Source organism: Argentina silus, assembly GCF_951799395.1.
Source record: "Argentina silus genome assembly, chromosome: 17".
Taxonomy (NCBI): Eukaryota; Metazoa; Chordata; class Actinopteri; order Argentiniformes; family Argentinidae; genus Argentina; species Argentina silus.
This window is the reverse complement of record NC_139671.1, coordinates 6,835,193-6,857,669: the sequence shown is the minus strand read 5'-3', so window position 1 is coordinate 6,857,669 and position 22,477 is coordinate 6,835,193. Positions and strand designations below refer to the sequence as shown.

The following is a 22,477-nucleotide window of genomic DNA, read 5'->3' as shown; positions in this document are numbered from 1 at the left end:
GACTGCTTAATAACTGCTTAATGTTTAATGACTAATAGATTGATGGATTGGGGGTTAATAAAAAGACCGCAATGCAATAAAACTTTATTTTTTTAATAACTTCCTAAAATAATCTCATTGCATTTAGCTTGAGCTCACAGGGAGGCCTAAACGTTAATATCCTTCTGAAGACAGGAGATGTCGCTGCTGGTCCAAATACTGTTAAAGCAACAAGTTGTGTTACATTAAATGTCCAAACCTGATACAGAAGTATTGTTTTATTTGATCCGTCCCGTTCCATATGACGATATAGTTGCATAGTTTTGTCCCCGTGAAAGCGTCCGAATAACCTTCCCATAATAGACTGTTTAGATGGAAAGGTTAAAATACATATTTACCAAATGAGTAATGCACAAATGTAAACAATAGATAATATTTTGATATATACATATACTTTATTTGACTGTTTTCACTTCGGTCGATCCTTTTGTTCACAGGTTGTTTAGGGATGCGACCAAGTCTAGACGTCACACGTCAGTCATGATGCTGGTATAAAAAGGTAGGTCCGACAATTTCAGTGATCACATTTCAGAGGGGCAGCAGTTGAAACAGTGTCTGTGCTTGTAGATCTGGCCAAATCATCACTAAAATGTCAAAAATGACGGTTGTTCATCTTGGAGTGATTGTGTTCGCCTTATGTTTATCGACACAGGTATGCTATTTTTTTCCCGATCTTTTCTTTAATTAACATTTCATGTTTTTTCGAGAGAGCCAAGATTTTAACATATGTGTGATGTTCTTTGCTCAATGAAGGCTCATTGATATAATGTAATTGTGAACTGATACCGAACGACTTTAAATGGCTTTGGGGACCAGCCATATCTTGTAAAATAATTCGATCCAAGTTAGAAATGTATTTCTACCTATCACTCTGTGCCAATAGCCTAATTAATGGTACGTGATCTCCACTTTTAACATGGTTATTGAAAATAGCTGTCTTTTGCTGCAATTATCCTGCTTTGATACTTCTTTTATTATTCAATTTTTTTGTATCACTTTGCTATTGAAACACCGTGCGAATGAATGATTTAAAAGCAGCGTATACCTGAGTCTTCCCAAAGGATAAAGTTTCGTTCAATACGGCGCGTCAAAAGAAACCTGAAACGGATAGTGAAGACCGTCAGCAGCCTATGCGCTTTTCTCGCGTATTATCCCACCTCTGGCGTTACGAACTATAGGCCTGTCACGTAAAAAGGGTGACACCCTTTGAAGGCTAAATCTACCACTATGTTTTCATTCTTATATATATAGGCTCCTTTCCAAAGTGTTTGTAGTTTAGATTTGATTTAAGATGCAATGTAATGGGGGGGTTTTGCAGCCTGTGTTTAAGGACCATTTCCCCATGAGCAGAGGGAACTATTTTTCCATCCAGTGTAAATGTTGCTTAATATTTAAATAGTTAAATATATTAGGTTAGACCTAGAGAACCAGTGCCACTTTGCATGATTTGTTTCAATATAGACTGGGCAATGCTTTTTAAAGGCCATACCTTCAATGTTATTTATACATTTTATAGAAATCTGGTCCTGTAACAAAAAATGCACTGAATATGGGCGGGGTTTTGCTGAAATGTGCTTGAACTTGGACAAGGAACTTAATTTAATATCCTAATAGATTTTTCTGAAAGTTATTGAGATGCGTAACAAAGCCTCTTCCTGTTTGCCAGCAGGTGGTCTCTATGAACACCACGGAATCCACAGCAGGCGGCAACCAGACCAGCGCCGGCTCCAGCGTCAACGCCACGACTATGGCGACAGACACGTACAGCAGTTCAGCCAACTCCACCTCTCCTACCGGAGCAGGCGTCTCTCTGCAGTCTGGCCCCTTCTCCCTCCTGCTCCCCATCGTCATGGCGACCTCTCTCCTTCACCGCTACTGTTGAACCCTGACCCTTCCAGCCACCACCATCCCCCCTCAACCGCACTGAACAGAGACCACAAGACTAACATCCAGCCGCCAAGATGGACTCCACGTCACCCCCCCCCCCCCGACCCCCCCCCCCCACCCCACCCCACCCCACCCCGACCCCACTCCACCCCACCCCACCCCAAACAAAAGAAAAAAATGAAATCTAATACCGAAATACTTTTTCTCTCAAAAAGAGGGGCGTAATGTTTACTGGAGAGGAAACTGCAACCATCAATCCCCCCCCCCCCCCCGTCAGTTGCTCATGGAGAATCCAAGGAATGGCGCAATATGGCTTCTTGCTCCAGCACTACCCACCTCCATCCCTCAAGACCTGTGTTTCCAAAGTCAACACCACCATACATCCTGGCCATCAATTTGGGAATGCATAGGGCAGTGGTTGTCATGTCAAGTGGCGTAGGGAAGTGGTTGTCTCGAAAAACGTGGACCACTTGAGTGTACAGAAGTTCTTATCGTAGTTTTAATTTCACCTTGAAAATAATCAAAATCGTTTTGTATGTGCCCAACAAACTCGAGCCTATTAAGATTTTAAATGGGGTTTTAATGATTTGGCTCTGAGTTTGGTCATTGGAAATGTCCCAGAGAGAGTTGCATGTGCTGTAGAGAGAATAAGTTGACACTGGGCTTTGTCGGTTTTGCCTTGTGATTTCTAAAGAATTATGGTCTTTTACAAGGAGGGTATAACTGGCATCTTTCCCTTTCAATGCCTGGGTTGGTCCCACACAATGACTGTAATGTAAACATGTGGGAAGGGTTGATGTTGCATTTATATTTCCCCCTTATAGTTTATATTTTGTATAAATGGCAATGTTACAATGTTTGTTAGTTTGAGTAAGATAATGGAAGAAATGACAATGTACAATAAATTATAAAAATTATTTTGCTGTATGTGTTTCCTTGTTTATTGTTGAAAGGTGTTTGTCTTAAAAGAATTATGGTCTGGAATGGGTAAGTTGTTTGGGGATCCAAGAGGCGACACGTTAACTAAACTCTCTGAAACCACTAGGGAATCTTTTTGGATACCGTGTTATGAAACACCATGCTAGATCACTGGCACCTGATCTCACTGAAATCCACATCGATCTCCAGCCATTACATCACCCTCATGTAGTTTTCTATAGGGGTGCGGTGTACAGTATTCATTGATACTGAGCTGCCACTGAGTCTAGACGGACAGCTGCTGAGCTGGCAGGGTCAGAGCTGGACTCAGCATTCCATGATGCCCCCTAGATCTCCTCTGGCTAAAGTCCAGTCACACACAGACTGGGGTTCAGCACAGTCGTTCTATAGATAAGGCAATTTGTCTGAGAACCCAGGAGGGAAAATGCCACATTTCTCTAACTCCTTGAATTGTATACACTTGCCAAGAATGTAAAGATTCCCCTCAAGGCATATAATATCACATTTGATAAAGTAAAGAGACATGTTTCTCTGCTCTCGGCTCTATCAAACTCTGTCTCGTCTTGTCTCTGCCCTAGTGCTGTATTTTCATAACGACAGCTGCATACTATGCAAGTTATTTTGTCACGTGGATGAGGCTTCACTGTTTTAGATTGGCAACATAATAGAATCATATGGGCGGGAGTGCTTATGTCATTTGGTTGGTGACTTCTATCTGCAGAGCCAGTATCAGACGAACCATTATTGATTGACCAGACGAAACTCAACATATAGGCAGAAGGTGTAGAAGGACTGGAAATCATCAGATATGCTCCAAAAATTAAATCTCAAAGTTACATACATACAACACCTTTTGCTTGACTCTGTTGACCGTCTCGCAATTGATTCCCAATTTGCAATGTTAACTAGATTGATTTTGCCTAACAAATACTTGGCTTTCTTTCCTTTGGATTTTTCCAAAGCATCATGCAAAATGAAGGGAATCTGAGGTACCTGCTGCTTGTTTGCCACAAACAGTCCTCACATTCACAGCCACACTGGAGAGTAAATGTGTTCCATCCAGATAAACTCCAAGATGACAGGTAAAGTTATGCACCAAATGTGGAAAGAATACACATTTTAGGCTCCTATGTATAGTATAATATAATCATAATATATGCCATTTAGCTGACGCTTTTATCCAAAGCGACTTACATTGCAGTGAGTGCATACATTTTTCAGTATATATGGTCCCAGTGGGAATCAAACCCACAACCTAAGCGTTGTTAGCGCCATGCCCTACCGACTCAGCCATAGAGGACCATGTATAACTATGCAACCTGTTGTGTATGACATGTTTCCTGAATGGACTAATATACTGTGAGTGTGAGTCAGCATTGTAGGAAGTAACCCATGAAGTAAAAACCCTAAACCCAGGCTTTATGACTCATTAGGCCGGCCTATTGTCTTCCGGGCTCTTTCCATCCTCCTTACTATCAACCTCTGCCTGCCCTGCCCTGCCCTGCCCTGCCCTGCCCTGCCCTGCCCTGCCCAGCCCCTCTCCCCCTCTCCCCCTCTCCCCCTCTCCCCCTCTCCCATCCTGTCCTTCTAGTCTCTCTCTCTTTACTCTTCCCTTTCCTTCTTCTAGGCCTCCAATGTATGGAAATGATCATCATTTGCCTACCTCACCACGCGTTCTACCTTTCCATACATCCCTCTCTCTCCATGGTACCAGACACTCCTTGTCTTTACATTTACATTGGAGTCATTTAGCAGATGCTCTTATCCAATAAAAGAATCGACTATACATCACAGCCAATAAGACTTTCCATAAGAATAAATGCCACAAGCAGTCACTATGCTAGAGAAAGGGAAGAAAACTATTCTAGGTTGTTTTTTGTGTGTGTGTGTGTGTGTGTGTGTGTGTGTGTGTGTGTGTGTGCGTGTGTGTGTGTGCGTGTGTGTGTGTGTGCGTGTGTGTGTGTGCACGTGTGTGTGTGTGTGTGTGCAAAAGTTCAGCTACTGTAAAAGTGGGGTATGTTGGGAAAGTGCTAGTCTGTATTCCCTGTATTAACCCTACCACCCTGCCACCACTTTCTTCTCCTCCCTCCCCCATCCAATCTTCCCTCCCCCTTTTTATTCTCCCACTCCATCCCTCTTTGGACTCTTCTTTGTTCCCCCATTATTGACTCCCTCTCTCCCTGACCCCCCTCCCTCCCTCCCTCCCTCCAACCACTTACACCCCCACCCACCTCATCCTGTCTCACCACACCTTTCCAAGCCCTCCATGCCCCCCCCCCCCCTTTCTCTCTCTCTTCATTGAATGACACAAAGCCATTCACCCCCTATGTGGTGTGAGGTGTGACACATAAAGACCTTTAATCATTGATTGGCTTCATCAATTATTCACGCCGCCGCCAGTCTTCCTGTTACAGGGACTGTGACCATGGTGTCACAGTCCCTGTAACACACACGCACATACACACACACCTGCAGGGAGTAGACCCCCGTCCCCCCCCGTCCCCGTCCTTTAGTGGTAGGGGTAAGACAGGAGATGGGTTATTGTCAGTGATGCCCACTGCTGACACCGTATTTTATGGCCCTGCTGGCAGAGCTGGCAGAGAGTGAGTGTTTGTGTTCACACACAGAGTGTGTTCCCGCTTATCCTGTGGAATCCACCAGGTGTGCATCCTCTCATCCATCCACAAATATTCCTAAGTGGTTGGGGAAGGGTGTGTGTGTGTGTGTGTGTGTGTGTGTGTGTGTGTGTGTGTGTGTGTGTGTGTGTGTGTGTGTGTGTGTGTGCGTGCGTGCGTGTGTGTGTGCGTGTGTGTGTGTGTGTGTGTGTGTGTGTGTGTGTGTGTGTGTGCGTGTGTGTGCGTGTGTGTGTGTGTGTGTGAGGTGTGTGTGTGTGTATGAGAGAGAGCGAGACAGAGAGAGAGAGAGTGTGAGTCCTGGCTAGTGCAGTATAATGTGCAGGCACATTCCTCTCGCTGGGTTGAGGCCCCCCTTAGTTGTGTCAGGTTTCCTCAGTGAAGGGTTACCTACAGTACTCTTAAGGAAATGGGGACGTCCCTTGAGTGCATCAGTCGTATCAGAAACATATCGCAGTACAGTAACTTACTGCCATTCAATTAGCATCTTTCAGCAACATACAGTACCAGCTAACTTGTGTCCTTTAAGACCAAAACTATCACGTGTCAGCCTTGTGATACAATCTATACCATCGATCAAACCATATGCATAGTCGGCAGACATTTTCTTTGTCATTGTAAATCAAGCAGAAATGCATTCGAGTATGTTTGTCTGTGTAACTGGTGACTAGTTGTGAGGTGAGCAGGACAGAGATTGGACTCCAGAAGCAGGACATTCAGCCTTCATAAATTATCCAGTGGGCACCTTGGACCGCTGCAGATCTCTGTGTCACACCTGCCCAGCACATGGCTGGTTGCCTAGCACCAAGAAGTGCTGGCTCTGTGCTGGTTAATTCCCGGTCATTGGTAAGAAGACCAGGGTGAGGGCTGGAGGCCATGCAGGTCATACAGAGAAGACAATTACAGAAGAGAACAGCTGCTCACACAGCTTCAACAGAAAGGTCTGTTTGTCTTACATATCTGTTTCACACAAAAATACCCTACTGTAGTAGTACCACAGTACCAAAAACAAACATAACATTCAAATATGAAATATCTGTTATGGCAGCCATAAAACTGTCAAAAATACCCTCCCTCCCCCCCCGTACAGATTTTTCCATTCCAACATTTTGCTCTGATTTTACCCGGTTGTACAGTATAAATTTAGTTGAAACCAAGCTCATTAAAGTGGTTGGTAGCAGCCAGGTGAGCCAGAGTCAGAGGGGAAGACAGAACAATACTGTGTTTACTCTGCAGGCAGTGGCCCATTGACTGTGAATGGATACAGGGATCAGGACACCCACAGCTCTATGGACTGTATACTTGGGCTAATGGCGGTCAAGAAGCATCCTGTTACAAAAAAAATGCCTCATCAGTATTACTTGTGGATTCAGTAGAAGGCAATTTGCCAACTCTTGGGTTAACACTCAAATCTGTACAAGTCTTTGGTTGTAGCTTTGTGGGATTGCGTTTTTGTCTGCAGAAATAGAAATTGTGAAATGTGAAAATGCTCATATTGCAATTGTAGAAATAGCTTCTAATGTAATTTCAACTTTGAGATTAAATGTAATCAAACCATCAGAGGTTAGAATGGATACTGTACATAATGAAGAACAGGCTCCAGGATGAATTTGACCATTTAAATCAAGATGCATCCTGGTTGATGAACATGTTTACCTGAAGCCTTTGTTTATGGAGAACAAAAAAGTCAATGGAGCTTGGATTTGCATGGATTTACACATTTCCACGTTTCTCAGCCTCACATTTGCAAAATTCCACAGTGGAGTAAGTTGACATTCAAATTGACCCCAACTCTGATTCATACAGACCATCAAGCATTCTGCTTTTCAATAAACTTCCCATTTCCCCTGTCTGTCAGTACATTTTTGTAATTCCACACCTGTAGCACATACTCTTCATTGGTCGTTTTGGGAATCAAGCCAAGCGATTGAACCAGGATACGGGAACGCCTTCAATGAACATTGTTTGAACGTTAGAATGTGATCCATGGTGGCTCAGATAGGGGGGATATCCTCCGTAAGCATGAGGGGGGGACAGACCGACGCCGAGCACGGCGTAAATCTTTCAGTGATAAGACCCAGAATGCATCGCTGAAGGGAACTTCCTGCCAGATGGTTCGATCTTTTTCACTGATTGGGTTGTCTCTGGCCCGTCATGTTTAAAAACGTGTTACGGCTGGGAACACTGAGCTTCCCATTCACTGTATAATTAAACCACACAGAATATACACTTGTCAATAGGTTAGTTGTGCGATATATCTGTGATTACAGCGTCATTTGACCATGTCATGGTCGGATCTACACATCTTCACACAATGCAGTAGTCATCAACGTAACATCTGTCATAGATATCATATCAATTCCATATACTGTAGTGTGCATTAGTAGCTTGCCTACAAGTACCGGGTTTGGGTCAAGCCTCGTTTGAAATTGTAATATAATAATCATGTAATTATAATGTACTGACGTGGATTACGGCAAATAAAACTAATCAAATGCTGCTAACTCTTGTCATGTCAAGTCGTATTAGAGGTCACACTGTTCCTTTGCTATAAGCTTGTCAATTATGACCTAAGACTCTGTGTACAGTTTCTCTGATTCCCTTCGAGCTACTGCTGTCACCATGGAGACCAAAGAGAAGAGAAATATAAGCAGCCCTCTTTGAGAGCAGCCTCCCTATCTGCTGCGTGTCCCTGGATTAGACCTCTGAGACTTCTGGGAAGACGCCAGAGTGTCTCGCATAAGACATCATCTCAACATGCAACTGCAACAGATGTCATGAACAAAAACATCAAAAGCTCACTTAGATTGAACCTATCATATATTGTATCTGTTAACCCAATTTAGGATGATTTGATAGGCCACATAAACGATTGTTCTCGAAATGGAACCGCTATGTTTATAATTGCCACCTGCTTTTCTTGGAGATGCTTATTTAACATGGCTGTAAGGTTCTAATGAATATGGTGCTCCCTGTGCTCGCTGAGTTACACGACTGTGGCCTGTTTAATATGTCTGTGAAGTGAAAGCGCATTTGGCTAACCTGATTTTATAACCAAATCAGGTATTCCAAATTTACACCACTACCGCCCTGTGCAAAGTGTCTATACCCTGCTGACTGTCCTCTGAGACAGCTGATCTAGTAACAGCATATCTAGGACAAGCTCCACATCCTCCCAGTCGCCTGTCTCCCCCCCCCGTCCCCCCGGTCCCCCCGTCCCCCCGTCCCCTTTTCCTTTTGGAAGGATACCTGATGCCACCTGATGTTTACTGGGAATAGCTTCCACCCACTCTTTCTGCCGGGGGAGTGTGGCGAAAGAGGGCCATTTGAAAAGGCCCATCTAGGACCCCATAAAGTACATTACATGAATATGACCTGAATACAATAAGTGTTGAATACATGGATGTGTGAGCAAGCCGGTCTGTTTGACCACCATCTGTTGTGGGAGGATGCCCAGCGTAGCAACCAAGCTTTCATAGGCCTTCCACACCTGTCAAAAACACCTGATTGATCTCACAAAAGCACACTCAAGTCTAGCACCTCATTGTATAACATGTATAGAATGATGCATTTACAATGCATGATGTAACCTTGCCTACTGTAAAAGACAACTGACGTGAAATAAACAATCACATTTTCAGATCAAAACTTGAAGCAAACTATCAATGTGTAGTGATGTTTTTCAATATTGGTGCAATTCTACCAAAACACATACAGCAGCAATATCCAGGCATTTCAATGAGCAGGAACAGAGTGATTTTGTTCACAATGGGTTTTCATGCGAGAGAGATTTTTTTTTTTTTTTTAAATCTGTGTTCATTCACATTCTGCATGTGTTTGTGTTTGAGCCCAGGGGATTGTGGGTAGAAAGGAGGAAAAGGAAGTAGTCCTCTTTCCCCATATCAATCTGCCACTTGTTGTTGATAAGCAGATTGATATCCAAATAGTTGTCAGATAAAGCCAACTCCCCTTCCAAAAACAAGAGCCTACCATGTCAGAAAATACCCTATTCAGACAGCCATGCTGTCTTCCACCATATTCTTGCCATATTATAAGGTTGTTGTGCCAGTTATTGGGGATATGAAAAACCACCAACAGAAGTGAGATGAGTCAGAGACGACTCAAATACGGATTCTGAGATCATTCTAGTCCCTTCACATTTTTTCTTTCATTTCTTTTTTTATCTCCCGTCCTCTCTCCCCAATCTCTGCTCTCATTTCAGACGTCCATGGCAGGATGTCCTGCATCATTGTCTGCTCCATGTGACATTCTGCAGAGTCCTGTGGCTGTAGGACACTGTCTCACCTACAGCATGGCACAAGAACTTGGGGAGCCTCATACTCCTCACATAGAAAAGCCTTCTAACTACAACCCAAGCAATGGAGTGTAATTGTTTTTCTGACGGCAAAGTAAAGCTGGTATAGCAAGGCCTATGTACGACGTGAACCAATTTTTCACATAAGCTGCAACAGTGGTTTCAGAGACCGTTGATATACCATAAGGTTCATTGAGAGATATCTCAGTGCCAGTTCAACATCGGTGTACTGTAATCCTCCCACACTTGACTGTACGGGCCCAGCATGGTGCCCTCATTGTGTCACATGGGACAATGCTTGTGCCCACGTCACATGCCTACAGGGCCTGGTTGGAGCCACACAATAGGTCCCCTGTCTCCCCCACACTGTATGAGAATCAGACAAGGCCCCACTTCCTATTCATACCTACGAAAATCACACCTAAACAGGAAGTGGATTTCACATGAATTTGCATGGTAAATGTCTCACTCTCAAAAGTCTCACTCTCAGGAGAGATAATGTAACAGATCATAGGACCACTGGGGACAGCGCCGGTTCTTGAATATGGGAGACTAAAATAAACTGTAAAATAAACGGTTCATTTACGTGTGATGGAAAGATATCCCTCTTTATATTAAATATATCTCTGGTAGTTAGGTGAGTGAGTGTGTGTCCTCTCCAGACAGTTTTTACATGGGCGGGAGGTGTGGGGCCGAGGAGCCTTTCGCCTGGATGCAATCTCATTAGCAGTTCACCCGCTCCACTCACCCACATCTCCAACCCCTCTCCTTCCCCTTCCCCTGCTCTGGCAGCACAGCAGTGACATTTGTATAATGAACATGGTGCATTTTCAAATGTGTGCCCAATTAAGTGTGAAAATAAAGTCACTCTGGCAGATGTTTTGGTGTGTGAGACTGGAATGTGTAAGTCCCTTCTGAGAGAGAGAGAGAGAGAGAGAGAGAGAGAGTGAGTGAGTGAGTGAGTGAGAGAGAGAGAGAGAGAGAGAGTGTGTGTGTGTGTGTGTGTGTGTGTGTGTGTGTGTGTGTGTGTGTGTGTGTGTGTGTTTACCTCTGTCTGTCTGTCTGTCTGTCTGTCTATCTATGTGTCTGTGTTTGAGTGTCTGTCTGTACTGTCTGTCTGTCTGTCTGTCTGTCTGTCTGTCTGTCTGTCTGTCTGTACTGTGTGTCTGTGTTTGATGTGCTGCGTCACTCCTTTGGGAAGGCAGTGAGATATGGAGCGGCTCCAGCCACCCCACTCGGGTGACGTAGCGGACTCAGACAGCGCTTCAGACTCGTAACTCTCTCCGCCCGACCTGGGATCCTGCCACACACACTTCCCTCCTCCATTCCTCATACCCAGATGAACTGGCCACCAGACATCACAGGCAAGCAGGGACGAGCTCCCCCCCCCCCGCGTAAACACCATCTCCACGCTCATATAGGAAGTAAAAAAAAAGTAAAAAAAAACTCTCCAAATGAAAACTGAAAGAGGTATGGGAGAGGAGAACAAGAGGAATGCGAAACTCCAAACTGCTCACGGTGTGTGTGTGTGTTGCGTACTGTCTGTTCTGAATCAATGTGCCGACCAAGGGCTTCTCTCTGTACTTCCAAACAGAGGGCAATAACTCCCACGTCAGCATATACTGCTCACTAATCCGCAGGATAAACAGAGACCGGGCCGTGTATTATATTTCTGACGCTGTCCTTGCACTGTGGAGGAAGCCTGCAGATAAGATGCTATCTCTCAGATGAATGACACGCTGTATTGTGTTTTTCCTATGGTAGAGCCTCTGAGGCACACTGACAGTGATAGAGGCGGGGGGTGGGGGTGGGGGGTGGTGGGGGTTTGGTGGAGGGGGGGTGCCGGGTGGGGCATCAGGGGAATGTAATGACACATTTTAACACGTTTTCATTAGAGAGAGAGAGACCCCGATCCACCAATCTCTCTCTCTCTCTCTCTCTCTCTCTCTCTCATTCTCTCTCTGTCTCTCTGTCTCTCTCACTCATTCTCTCTCTCTCTCTCTCTCTGTCTCTCTCTCTCATTCTCTCTCTGTCTCTCTCACTCATTCTCTCTCTCTCTCTCTCTCTCTCTCCCTCCGTCTGTCTCTTTCTCAGCTCTACCTTCTGAAAACGTGTTGATATGAAAATGCAGGTGGTTTAGGTCCAGTGTGGTTTCACACCCCTCTCTGTAATCATATTAAAAGCCAATGTGTGACCATTCTGTACTAGGTATGGGCTCTTTGTCAACCACTGACTCCCAGGATAAGAGGCAGGGGAAACAATGTGCTTCCCCACTGACTAACACGCACGAGCGACACACAACAAGTCCATTTTCACTTCATTATCACCTGACACTAGAATAATGCTGAGCCACTCACACTGTGATTAACATCTCCATACTGTTAATTGGTCAGCGTTGGCAGGTTACTGTGGCACAAGGGGGTATTTACGACATCTTTTCCCCCGAAAAAAACCTTTGGATTCCATCCCCATCCATAGTGATAAGCCTTCCAGGAGTTAGCTATCCACTAGCCCTAGACAACAGCTTGGCTGACGTAAGGTACCCAATCACTGAAGCAGTGGGCTAGTTTCCAGGGAGAGCAACCTCTCGACCGCTCTAAAAATATCAATCTAGAGAACCAACCCAACCAGTCTTCCTGTCCCTTTCTTTCTTAGAACAGGAGCATCCAATTCTGTCTCATTGTAAACATGGTTACTACTCATTGTGACATCAGCAGTGAGAGTCTATTCATGTCCAGACACACAGCACACTCATTATGTCTGTCTATTAGATACCTCCGTTCTGTGAGAGATGAAGGGATAAGAAAGAAAGGCTGGTTGACTGAAGAGAGGAGAGGGAGAAGAGAGAGAGAGAGAGAGAGAGAGAGTGAGAGAGAGAGAGTGAGTGTGTGTGTGTGTCTCTGTCTGTCTGTCTATCTGTGTCTGTGTTTGAGTGTCTGTCTGAGAGAGAGAGAGAGAGAGAGAGAGAGAGAGAGAGTGAGAGAGACAGAGAGAGAGAGAGAGAGAGAGAGAGAGAAAGAGAGAGAGAGAGAGTGAGAGAGAGTTTGTTTGTGTGAGAAAGGGGAAATATGGATCAATCAATTCTTCGTCATTGTGGCTGAAGTCCTCAAGGATATGGTTAGATTTCCCTCGTCAAATGGTGACAGTGCACATATCTTGCAGATTTTTAAATGGGATCAATTAAATGGGATCAATTATAAAGGCTTACACTTACACTTAAGGCTGTGTTACCATGTGATTTGGGTTATCAGTCCCAGGACGGTTACAGAGACCCAGATAAAAAGCTATCCCAGGCCGTTCTGAGAGCCAGGACGCGCCCCTCCGCACAAACAGGCTTTAATAGGGGATGGGATGCTGGTGAGTGTCTGACCCATTCCCCATGCTCTGGCTACGTGTTGAGGCAGTGTCGTAGGGAGTGATGGCACCCCCACTCTGAAGAATGCGGAACTGCAGGGTTCCTTGTTATCCCAGAGACTGTCTCTCTATACTTCATTAGGCGGCCCCACTGTAATGAGGTGGCTAAAACAAAGCACCCAATATAGTGTGTGTCCTCCTTCCCCTAGGAGATGTGATTATAATGCCAGCTCTGTTTGTGGCCTGGTGTCATGCTGAATCAGGATTATTCTGCCCCAGGGCCCCTCGGTCCTCTCCCCCTCCTCTCAGCTGGCCAACTCTCCTCTGAGGTTTAAAATCGCAGAGAGACTCTCCGGGCTCATCTGCCACTGTGAAAAAAGAACCAGTGTCTGAACCAGTGCCAAAGGGCTCTGTAGTCTGCACTGCTGATGAGGTCAATGGTTCTATAATTGAGTATGAGTACATACATTGTAGTAGCATTTTTGACCAATGGGTCTTTTTTTAACCATAAGGGAAGTAGAGAAGAGAAGTAGCTTCATTTGCATTGCATCATTAGCAGTGTGCTAAATAAGTGATTTGGTTATCTTTCAGTAGATGGTATGAACATTAACAGCTTATTCCCATCCCTGTCCTGAGTAACAAATACCACAGCCTACGCAGAGCGACATGATGCGTTGATGATGAGTTGCAAAGCCTCAAGCCCAGTTTGCAAGACCTCAGTGTATTAAAATGAACTAAATCAGACACCTGTAGATAATCACTGTCTTCACAGTGTACGTACAGTATCTCAATCTTCATGGATAAACAATGAATCACACAGACTGAGGACATTTGTTTTCAATCTTTATTGAAATAGAATGGACAACAACTGGCTAACATGTCCTTCCCACTAGGAATGTAAAATGAACTACACAATGACCATATTTAACAGAGCTTCAATAGGCCATAATAATGGTTAGGCCACAATAATGGTTAGGCCACAATAATGGTTAGGCCACTGTGTTTTGATACCGGCAGTGTAAAATGACATCCCTATTACAATTCATAGTGTATCAGAAGAGATCCCGTTGTTCTTTCACAACACAATGAACCAGATGAAAATGCAAGACATACAAATCCTACAAACAAATCCTAAGACAAATTACTACACCAAAACAAAGCTACCTTCAAAAATCACACCATCTCATCAGTCATTACACAAAGAGGGTTGCTTTCAATCTATTCTATTCTATTCAATCTATTAAGTCCCAAGTTAATCAATGGCAGATAACAGGTTTCCAGGATGACTCAAAAATGATGACTCTTCATGTTCAGCAAGAAAGCATATTAGAATTGAAAATTGTATTAGGCTTACACAGTATTGTGTTGAAAAAACATGAATCCTGGAGAAATAAATCTATGCGTCGAAATATACACATACATAGATATTGCTATGTTTGATGGCCAGTTTTAACATCCAAATGTTACAATTTTGATGCACAAACCTATCAGAACAACCTATTGTAACCTACCTACCCAGAAAACGTGTATTTGAATATTAGATACAGCCTACTGTCAAGTCTGCCGTGCAAGATTATGAGCCGCCATAAGTGGCAATTGCTATACTGTTCTATTATCATGGTCATATGATAACCACATGATAGAATGAGTCAGTTCCTGTCCAAACATGCAGGCCTATTTATTGCAACTGAAAGACGTCATGGAACTTCTAATACATTTTGGTGGGAGAATGTAGTACTGCATGATGTGCAAATGGGAAGCATCGATTGTTGTCCAATTAAAATCTTCAGTGTAGTGATGAATTCACTGAAATACACAAAATAACATCATGGGGTAGAAATAAGGGTGGAGAGGGCTGTCTTGAGCGTTGAGGGAAAGTTGCATCTGGGAGCTGATCATAGATCAGCTTCTGTTCCCCTCTGGGCTCTGGAGCCTTACCTGGCACTGACTTCCTAAGCCTATGGCTAGTTTGTTAGCTATCTCGCCAATCGAAGGCAAAAGCATGCTATGACAATGGACCAAATGCAACAACTTTATCGCTGTTTCATAACATTTGAATTGAAGTTCATTCTCCGTTCCGATTAATTCGATCGTATCATCGGACACGTCTCGGTTAAATAAAAACAACCTTCATAAAAGTTAGTCTAGAGCGCTGCCATTTTGCTCTTCACGTGTGTGCTCATGTTCCTTGTTTTGTGCTTCCCTATTGGTCCAAAGACTCAGACAGCCCATTCTCATTGGCTTACGGCACAGAGGTCAAAGGGTATTGGTACAGAATATTGTTATGCTGTCGGGGTGTAGATGTCATATAACCGAACCAAGGATAATGAATTAATCAACATCTTTTGACATTCGCTTCTGCAATCTGCAGTTGTCTGGTAATATTCAAACGGCTCTTCTTGGTAAATCGGTGAACTTGATTTATTTGCATGTATCCCAGTTCAGTTCTCGTGCATGCATGAACAGCCTCTGCACTGACTTCATGTCTGTGTTACAATTGCAATACTAAACTTTCTAAGGCAGTTGACTTGTTAGGCACTTAAGTAAGTGGCTACGATAGAACTCACAATGGGCCCAATCAAACTAATTGCATCTTCCAGGCTATATCTCTCCTACGCAAGAACATTTAGTTGGACCAAAACACTAGCTAATTCAGGAGGATGCAATGTGGGTTGCCTCAGAAGAAATCTCAGCTGTTCTTCAAGATTGTGCACCAATAACATGCCCGCTTGGGTGATTGACCAGTATGGTACCAATGGGGTTCTGAGATTCACCGAAGAAGCCACGATCCCCAGTATCAACTTTGCCAGTGAGGTTTTAATACAGGTCCACGCTGCGAGTCTCAACCCCCTTGACATATCAATGAGGGGTAAGTATTACTATATGCCAAAACGTCACGCATGCCCCTTTAGGCCTATCTGATATATTGTACATCTGCCACTGATATAATCATCCTGTGCATCACTGTTCTTATTGCTGCTCCACTTTGTGTTCTTGTTTGTCTCTTTCTGATTTGTCAGGTGGGTATGGGGAGAGAATTTTAAAACTGAGACGGGACCCAATGACTGTGCTCCAGACTGGCAGTGAGTTTCCCCTCATCCTGGGCCGGGATGTGTCTGGGGTGGTGGTGGACTGTGGGTCTGGAGTGACCCATTTCAGACCAGGAGATGAGGTACTGGACCGGCCCTAATGTGGCCTGATACTCAATTGGAGAGATGGGAGTGACCTCAATCTCTTAAATGGTTATCAACTGAGGTGTAATGGTATAGTAGTGGGAATGGATGTACACTGTAGGAAAATGTGGACGTGATACACCCATTAATCACTTATTAATGACTATAATAGTTTATTATTCAGATGACTTATTTCTCTTTTAAGCTGCACAGGCCTGGAATTGGGCCCAAATTCTGTTTTAATTTGATTATTCATTTGATTATTGTTTACTTCATCTCCTTGTCATGTGTAGTATGTTATTCTGAACTATGATCTGAGCATATCCACACAAAACGAAAAGTTATCAAATGGCATCCTGCTTTTGCATCTGATCATCATATTTCTATTGTTATAAGCAGTTTAGTTTGGGTCTGGTTTTAAAATTAGTCAAATAGGGCATGGTTGTGGTTGACCACAAACTAAAAACAGACTTGATTTGACATTTATTCTGAATTCTAAATTTTGATTTAGTCAAATTAGCTTTATTGTCAGCAATGGAGAACACAAATAAGTATTTTTCACACTCTTGAACCAACTAATACTGTGCTTTGTCTATCAACTAGTTATTGAGGAGGTATATAAACAGGATTACTAAATATAACCTTGAATATGTTCCTGTTTTATTTTTTACAGGTGTGGGCAGCCATCCCTCCATGGAAACAGGGCAGCCTTGCAGAATTTGTGACTCTGACAGAGTATGAGGTAAAGCTCATATGCCAGTGCATTTCAATAAATTTGAATGTCAATGTCATTTGTCATTTTGTCAGTTTTGCCAAAGATATTTCTACTCATTGAGGAAATAATTTGTTTGTTGTTTATCAATACGCTGGTAAAGTGGAACATCACTGGAGACAAAACTGACATGAAAATTGTAATATTTGGCTTCTAAATGTACTACCACCATAGTATAATTCAATATTCTTCATTATTTCGCATTCCCCATCATCTCAGAAACGCAGGTAGTGTGTAAAACTATGCAGGTTAGACAATTTATTTAAAAAAAAAAAAAAAAAAAAAAGTCAGCTATATTAGTGGCTGGTCAAGGTTAGACACGTTACTTGTACTAGCACAAGATAGAAATATTTGATCATGTTCAACAATCTGGCTTAAATAGCTATATTTACAGTATCCTATGGAGCTTTCTATACAAGCTTGCTATGTTTGTCATCTGAAATGTTTGTTGTCATGGTATTCTTTTATTATTATTATTATTTGAGGGGGATTTTCCAGTGTATTGATTGACTTTACATTGTTGTTGTAAGTTTTACTGCCTGCAGTGCAGACTGCCCCCTTGGTGATCGCTTCCCCACAGGATTGAGACATCAGCGTCTTTCGGATTTTAATTAAAGTGTTTTTTCAAACAAAGGGTAGAACCAGAGGGTGTAGTTCTCCAGTGAACTCTCATCTGAACTTTGCAAATGTGTTGAAGAAAAAGACTGGACGTGATGCAAATATCTTATGTAATATGACAGTTTAGTGTGCATGATTAATTAGGACTGGTTGCGTGAGCCAGAGAAGCAGCAATTAGGCAAACAGACAAACTGGCCTCTGTGTGGTTATGGGGTGCGTCTTTTACCAAGCACCTCCCATTGTGCTGTCCTCACAGCAACTCTAATCATTGGGCAGTGCTTTTCCATCAGTGCTAAAACTAAGGAAATGTTAGGAACAACAACTGTTCAGGAAGGAACTGACAGATGTGTGTGTGTCTGTGTGTGTGTCTGTGTGTGTGTGTGTGTATGTCTGTGTGTGTGTCTGTGTGTGTGCCCGCCTGTGTGTATGTGTGTGTGTGTGTGTGTGTGCACGTTGTGCACTCACCCCAGGTTTCACACAAACCCAGATCACTGAGTCACACAGAGGCAGCCTCCATCCCCTACGTCGCCGCTACGGCCCAGTCTGCCCTTGTCAACGCGGGCGGCCTGTGTCGTGACAACCGCGCTAACAAACGGCAAGTATTGCCCCCCCCCCCAAACAGGCCTTGCTACCTTGTGCTGTGATACACTGCCTACAACAAACAAACAGAAAAATACACAAACAAACACAGCTGTGAATGCTCCACTTCTCTCTATGCCCTCTTTCACCACGTCACCACAATAATGGAATGACGTTCTGTTTGATCTCTTCCATCAGAGTTCTGATCAATGGTGGATCAGGTGGTGTGGGAACATTCTCCATCCAGGTAAGGAAGGCTTCAGATAACCAGCTCAGGCAGACCTCTCGTGGTTGACCTTGTGTATAACCACAAAGAAAGTAGAGAGTTGTTATTGTCGGTGTGTACAGAGGTTGTTCTCACTCGCCTGTTTCACCATAGCTGTTGAAGGCCTGGGGAGCCCACGTGACCGTCACCTGTTCCCACAATGCCGAAGGGCTGGTGAGAGGACTGGGAGCGGATGAAGTTGCGGACTACACCGCGGGAGATGTGGCTGCGCAGCTGGAGCTGATGGAGAAGTGTGTTTCATGATCTGTGTTAATAATGTCGATAATGCATGTATGGGTTTGTCTGTGTGTTTACGGGTTCGTATTGTGATGGATGAGGGGAAAGTCTGGAGCAGATCAGCTGATGATCTTAAACTGACAGCCGAGGACCGCAACAGGAAGAGAGTGAGTGGCGAACAGAAAAGAACAGAATGTCTTTTGCCTGAAATAAGCCCCATGTGATCTGATGAGATTCTCCCCTTGATCAAATTGGTTTTGTATCTACGGCTGTGTGAGGCGTTATGGGAGGAGCGACAGGATGGAGTCACGTTCGTGCTCATTTTGAAGTTCAAGGACCATTTTTTCCTCCCTCCTTTCCTCGGTCTGCTTCACAACCACCGTAAACATCATCCTGCCCAGCAGGACGAAGGCCTGAGCACACCTACCCACTGATTCACTTCCTGGTTGCCATGGACACGAGGGCTCAAGGACTGAGTGGGCGCTTAAATGCCCTTCTCTAGGGGGCTCATCAAAACAAAACCTGTTAGCCTTGCTTCGGTGGTCCTGAGGAGAGAAAATACACAGACTTCTACATAAAATGATCAATAGGCTTTGCGAAACGCCGTTCACTTTGCGAAACGCCGTAGTTGTCATCGTTTCAAGTGTTCTGTACGTAGACTTGCTGCAACCTCTTTGGCTGTGTCATGGCTAAGTCCTCCATCTCTCTCTCGCCTAGGCTCTGTGATGAATGGTGCTCTGTCTCCCTGTGTTCCTCTCAGGTTTGACGTGATCTTGGACAACGTGGGTGGGGACACAGAGCAGTGGGCCATGGGCCTACTGAAGCCGTGGTGCGGGGCAAAATTCGTCACCCTGGTGTCCCCCTTCCTGCTCAACACAGACTCCATGGGCCTGCTGGATGGTGTAGTGCACACAGGACTCACCCTGAGCAACAAGGCCATACAGGTGACAAGTCTGGCCCCCTTTTGTATGTTTTGAGTTACAGAGTGCTTCATAACTAAATAGAAACCCTCGTTTTGGTCATTGCAGCTCGATTTTTTTCCGTTTCCACCCGGTACACCAGGTGGAATTTTCCTCTTTTGATTCGTGGCCCAGATGAGAGAGGTTGGGACAGGGAGAGTCGCTGCATGTTCTATCCTGACTTCGCTTCGTAGAGATAGCATCTCATGGCCTCATTGTGGTTTATGCTTGATCAGTCATATTAACCCCCGTAGGGCCTGCAATAAATCACAAACATGTGAGATTGAAATACAGTTGGTTGAGAGGAGGAATGCAACTGTGTTTGTTTTTTTTGTATGTTATGTTATGTTATGTTATGTTGTGTGTGTGTGTGTGTGTGTGTGTGTGTGTGTGTGTGTGTGTGTGTGTGTGTGTGTGTTTTTGCCCATTCCAGCTGTTCTGTTGTTTGCGGAGAGCATATGTAATATGTGTAGGTGTGGTGGGTTTGGTCTTTATTTAATGGATGGATGGTTTGGAACAGGGTGGGGCTGCTTTAGGGACCATGTGAAGTTGTCCTAAACTCCACAGGCCTGATGGCAAGGGCAATTGCACTAGAGTCGGGCTGTGTGTGTGTGTGTGTGTGTGTGTGTGTGTGTGTGTGTGTGTGTGTGTGTGTGTGTGTGTGTGTGTGTGTGTGTGTGTGTGTGTGTGTGTGTGTGTGTGTGTGTGTGTGTGTGTGTGTGTGTGTGTGTGTGTGTGTGTGTGTGTGTGTGCTTGTCTGTGTATGTGTGTGCGGGTGTGTTTGTCTGTGTTTGTGCCTGTGTGGGTGTGCATGTATGGAATGCTGAAACGGCAGTATTTGGGCAGATGGAGGGGGAGATCTCCCCTCTGTAAACGGTGTTTGTGTGTTTCCCGCCAAGCCTCCATAATGCCATTGTGTCAGAGAGCAGCCGGCTGGCCAGCCCGGCGGGGCTGAAGCATGAGTCACACCCCGAGGGCTCAGAAACAGGACGCTTTACCTGAGAGAGCACAGCCCAACAGGGACCTCTAGTGGCTCAGAACAGCATCATTAAAATATGTCTATACCCATGTGGGCCTTATAGACAGGAGCATTTCGTCCTGGTGACTCACAGCAAAATGCTAACATAGCCTTATTGAACATGCGTGCTCTGTTTTGTATGGGGCCTTTTGAAGTGCCCTCGGGCGACAAAGTATTTATTAGAAAATACATGGAAGGGGGTAATAGTGTGTCCGTTTGCCCTCAACATCATGTCAAATATGTTTCGATCCCTTTCTTTCTCTCTCCGCTCAGAACGTTGTATATAATGGAGTCTTTTACCGATGGGGTTTCTACGCTCCGGATGGCCCTGCCCTGGACGAGGTCAGCCAGCTGGTGGATGCTGGAAAGGTAAGTGGTTTACAGCAGGCTGCACCTGGTCTGCCAAATAGAACCAGCATGGACAGCCACGTAGGCCTGTCACCATAGCCTCATTTTGGAAATTCATACAGTGAAGCCTAGAGATCCTGTGATGTGTGGGAATGACATTGAACATGCCTGGGATTCCAAACATAGTCATATATTCAGAAACCACCCCTGTATCTTTGTGTGTGTGTGTGAGAGAGAGAGAGATGGAGAGAGAGAGAGAGCATTCCCATGTGCGTGTGTGTGGCTGGCTGGCTGGCTGGCTGGCTAGCTCGTGGGCAGTGAGTCAGGCGCCGTCCGGGAGGCGATGAATGGTTTTTGAACAGTGCTGAGCAGCCATTCGCTAAGCGCACGGGACCCCCCATCATCAGGAGGGGGGTGGGGGGGTGTAATCCGCACCCCTTTGTCCCAGGGCTTATGGAAGCAGCGCAGCACTCGGACCTGCGTGCTGGTGGCGGGAAGCCATTCCAACCCCCCATACACTCACCCCCCCCCCCCCCCCCCCCCCCCCCCACACACACACACCCCCCCTCCCTCCATATCCCTGTCAGACGGCTAGCTGTTCTCCACTGTGACGCCAGAGCCCTTCCCATTCATTGTTAATGGCAAGAGACGCTGACCAGAATAACATGTTGGGGGGGGGGGAGGGGGAGGGTCGAGGGGGGGCATAGGATTGTCCAGCCTCATCACATTCTAACACCGGCAGCCCCTCCCTCCCTCGGTTTTTGTTGACGGTTGTACATTCATTTAGAGATGATCTGGCATGGGGGGGGGGTAGTTTGTAGGATTTACTTTGTATTTTATTCACAGATAAACAGAACTACACAGAGTTAAGTACGTATGGGTGTTTTTATTGTTTGTAGACACACGTCAGAACATTCTCGGAGAGAGTTGTAAGCATGTGTGTTCATTCCCTCCACCTCTTCCACATGTAGATCCTTCCCGTCGTGGAGGCGCATTTCCCGTTCTCCCAGGTGCCCCAGGCCTTCCAGAGGGTGGAGCAGGGTCACGCCAGAGGGAAGACGGTGGTGACGGTCGCTGAAGAAGAGGAGGGGACCACAGTGACGGAGGAGGAAGAGGAGGAGGACACCAGCAGAAACAGTCCACCCCTACCAGAGCCAGAGGAAATCAGGGCAGCACCAAAGAACTAAAGCGCTATGACATCATCACAAAAAAAAACGCTGGGGTTGTCCACTTGTCCCGTCACGCCTACAGAACTCTGAACTCTCATCCTTGACCTCTACTGCAATACTTTGTGTTTCTTATCAACTGCTTGTTGAAAAATAAAGCATTTATTTATCTTAG

The 22,477-nt window shown here is 44.9% G+C and overlaps 1 protein-coding gene and 1 long non-coding RNA gene across 2 annotated transcripts; both read left to right on the top strand.

Annotated features, from left to right (window-relative positions):
• The first annotated feature begins 570 nt into the window (after positions 1-570).
• Positions 571-2,843, top strand: LOC310818472. Its single transcript, XR_014554713.1, has 2 exons — positions 571-691; positions 1,706-2,843. It is a non-coding gene; the product is annotated as an uncharacterized lncRNA (long non-coding RNA).
• A 12,603-nt stretch (positions 2,844-15,446) lies between these two features.
• LOC310817912 (reticulon-4-interacting protein 1 homolog, mitochondrial-like) lies at positions 15,447-22,476 on the top strand. Its single transcript, XM_083688648.1, has 9 exons — positions 15,447-16,036; positions 16,188-16,339; positions 17,014-17,082; positions 18,201-18,325; positions 18,508-18,556; positions 18,689-18,825; positions 19,572-19,755; positions 21,062-21,157; positions 22,108-22,476. The coding sequence occupies exons 1-9, from the start codon at positions 15,736-15,738 to the stop codon at positions 22,321-22,323; spliced, it is 1,329 nt and encodes a 442-aa protein (XP_083544774.1). The 5' UTR covers positions 15,447-15,735; the 3' UTR covers positions 22,324-22,476.
• Position 22,477: the final 1 nt, after the last annotated feature.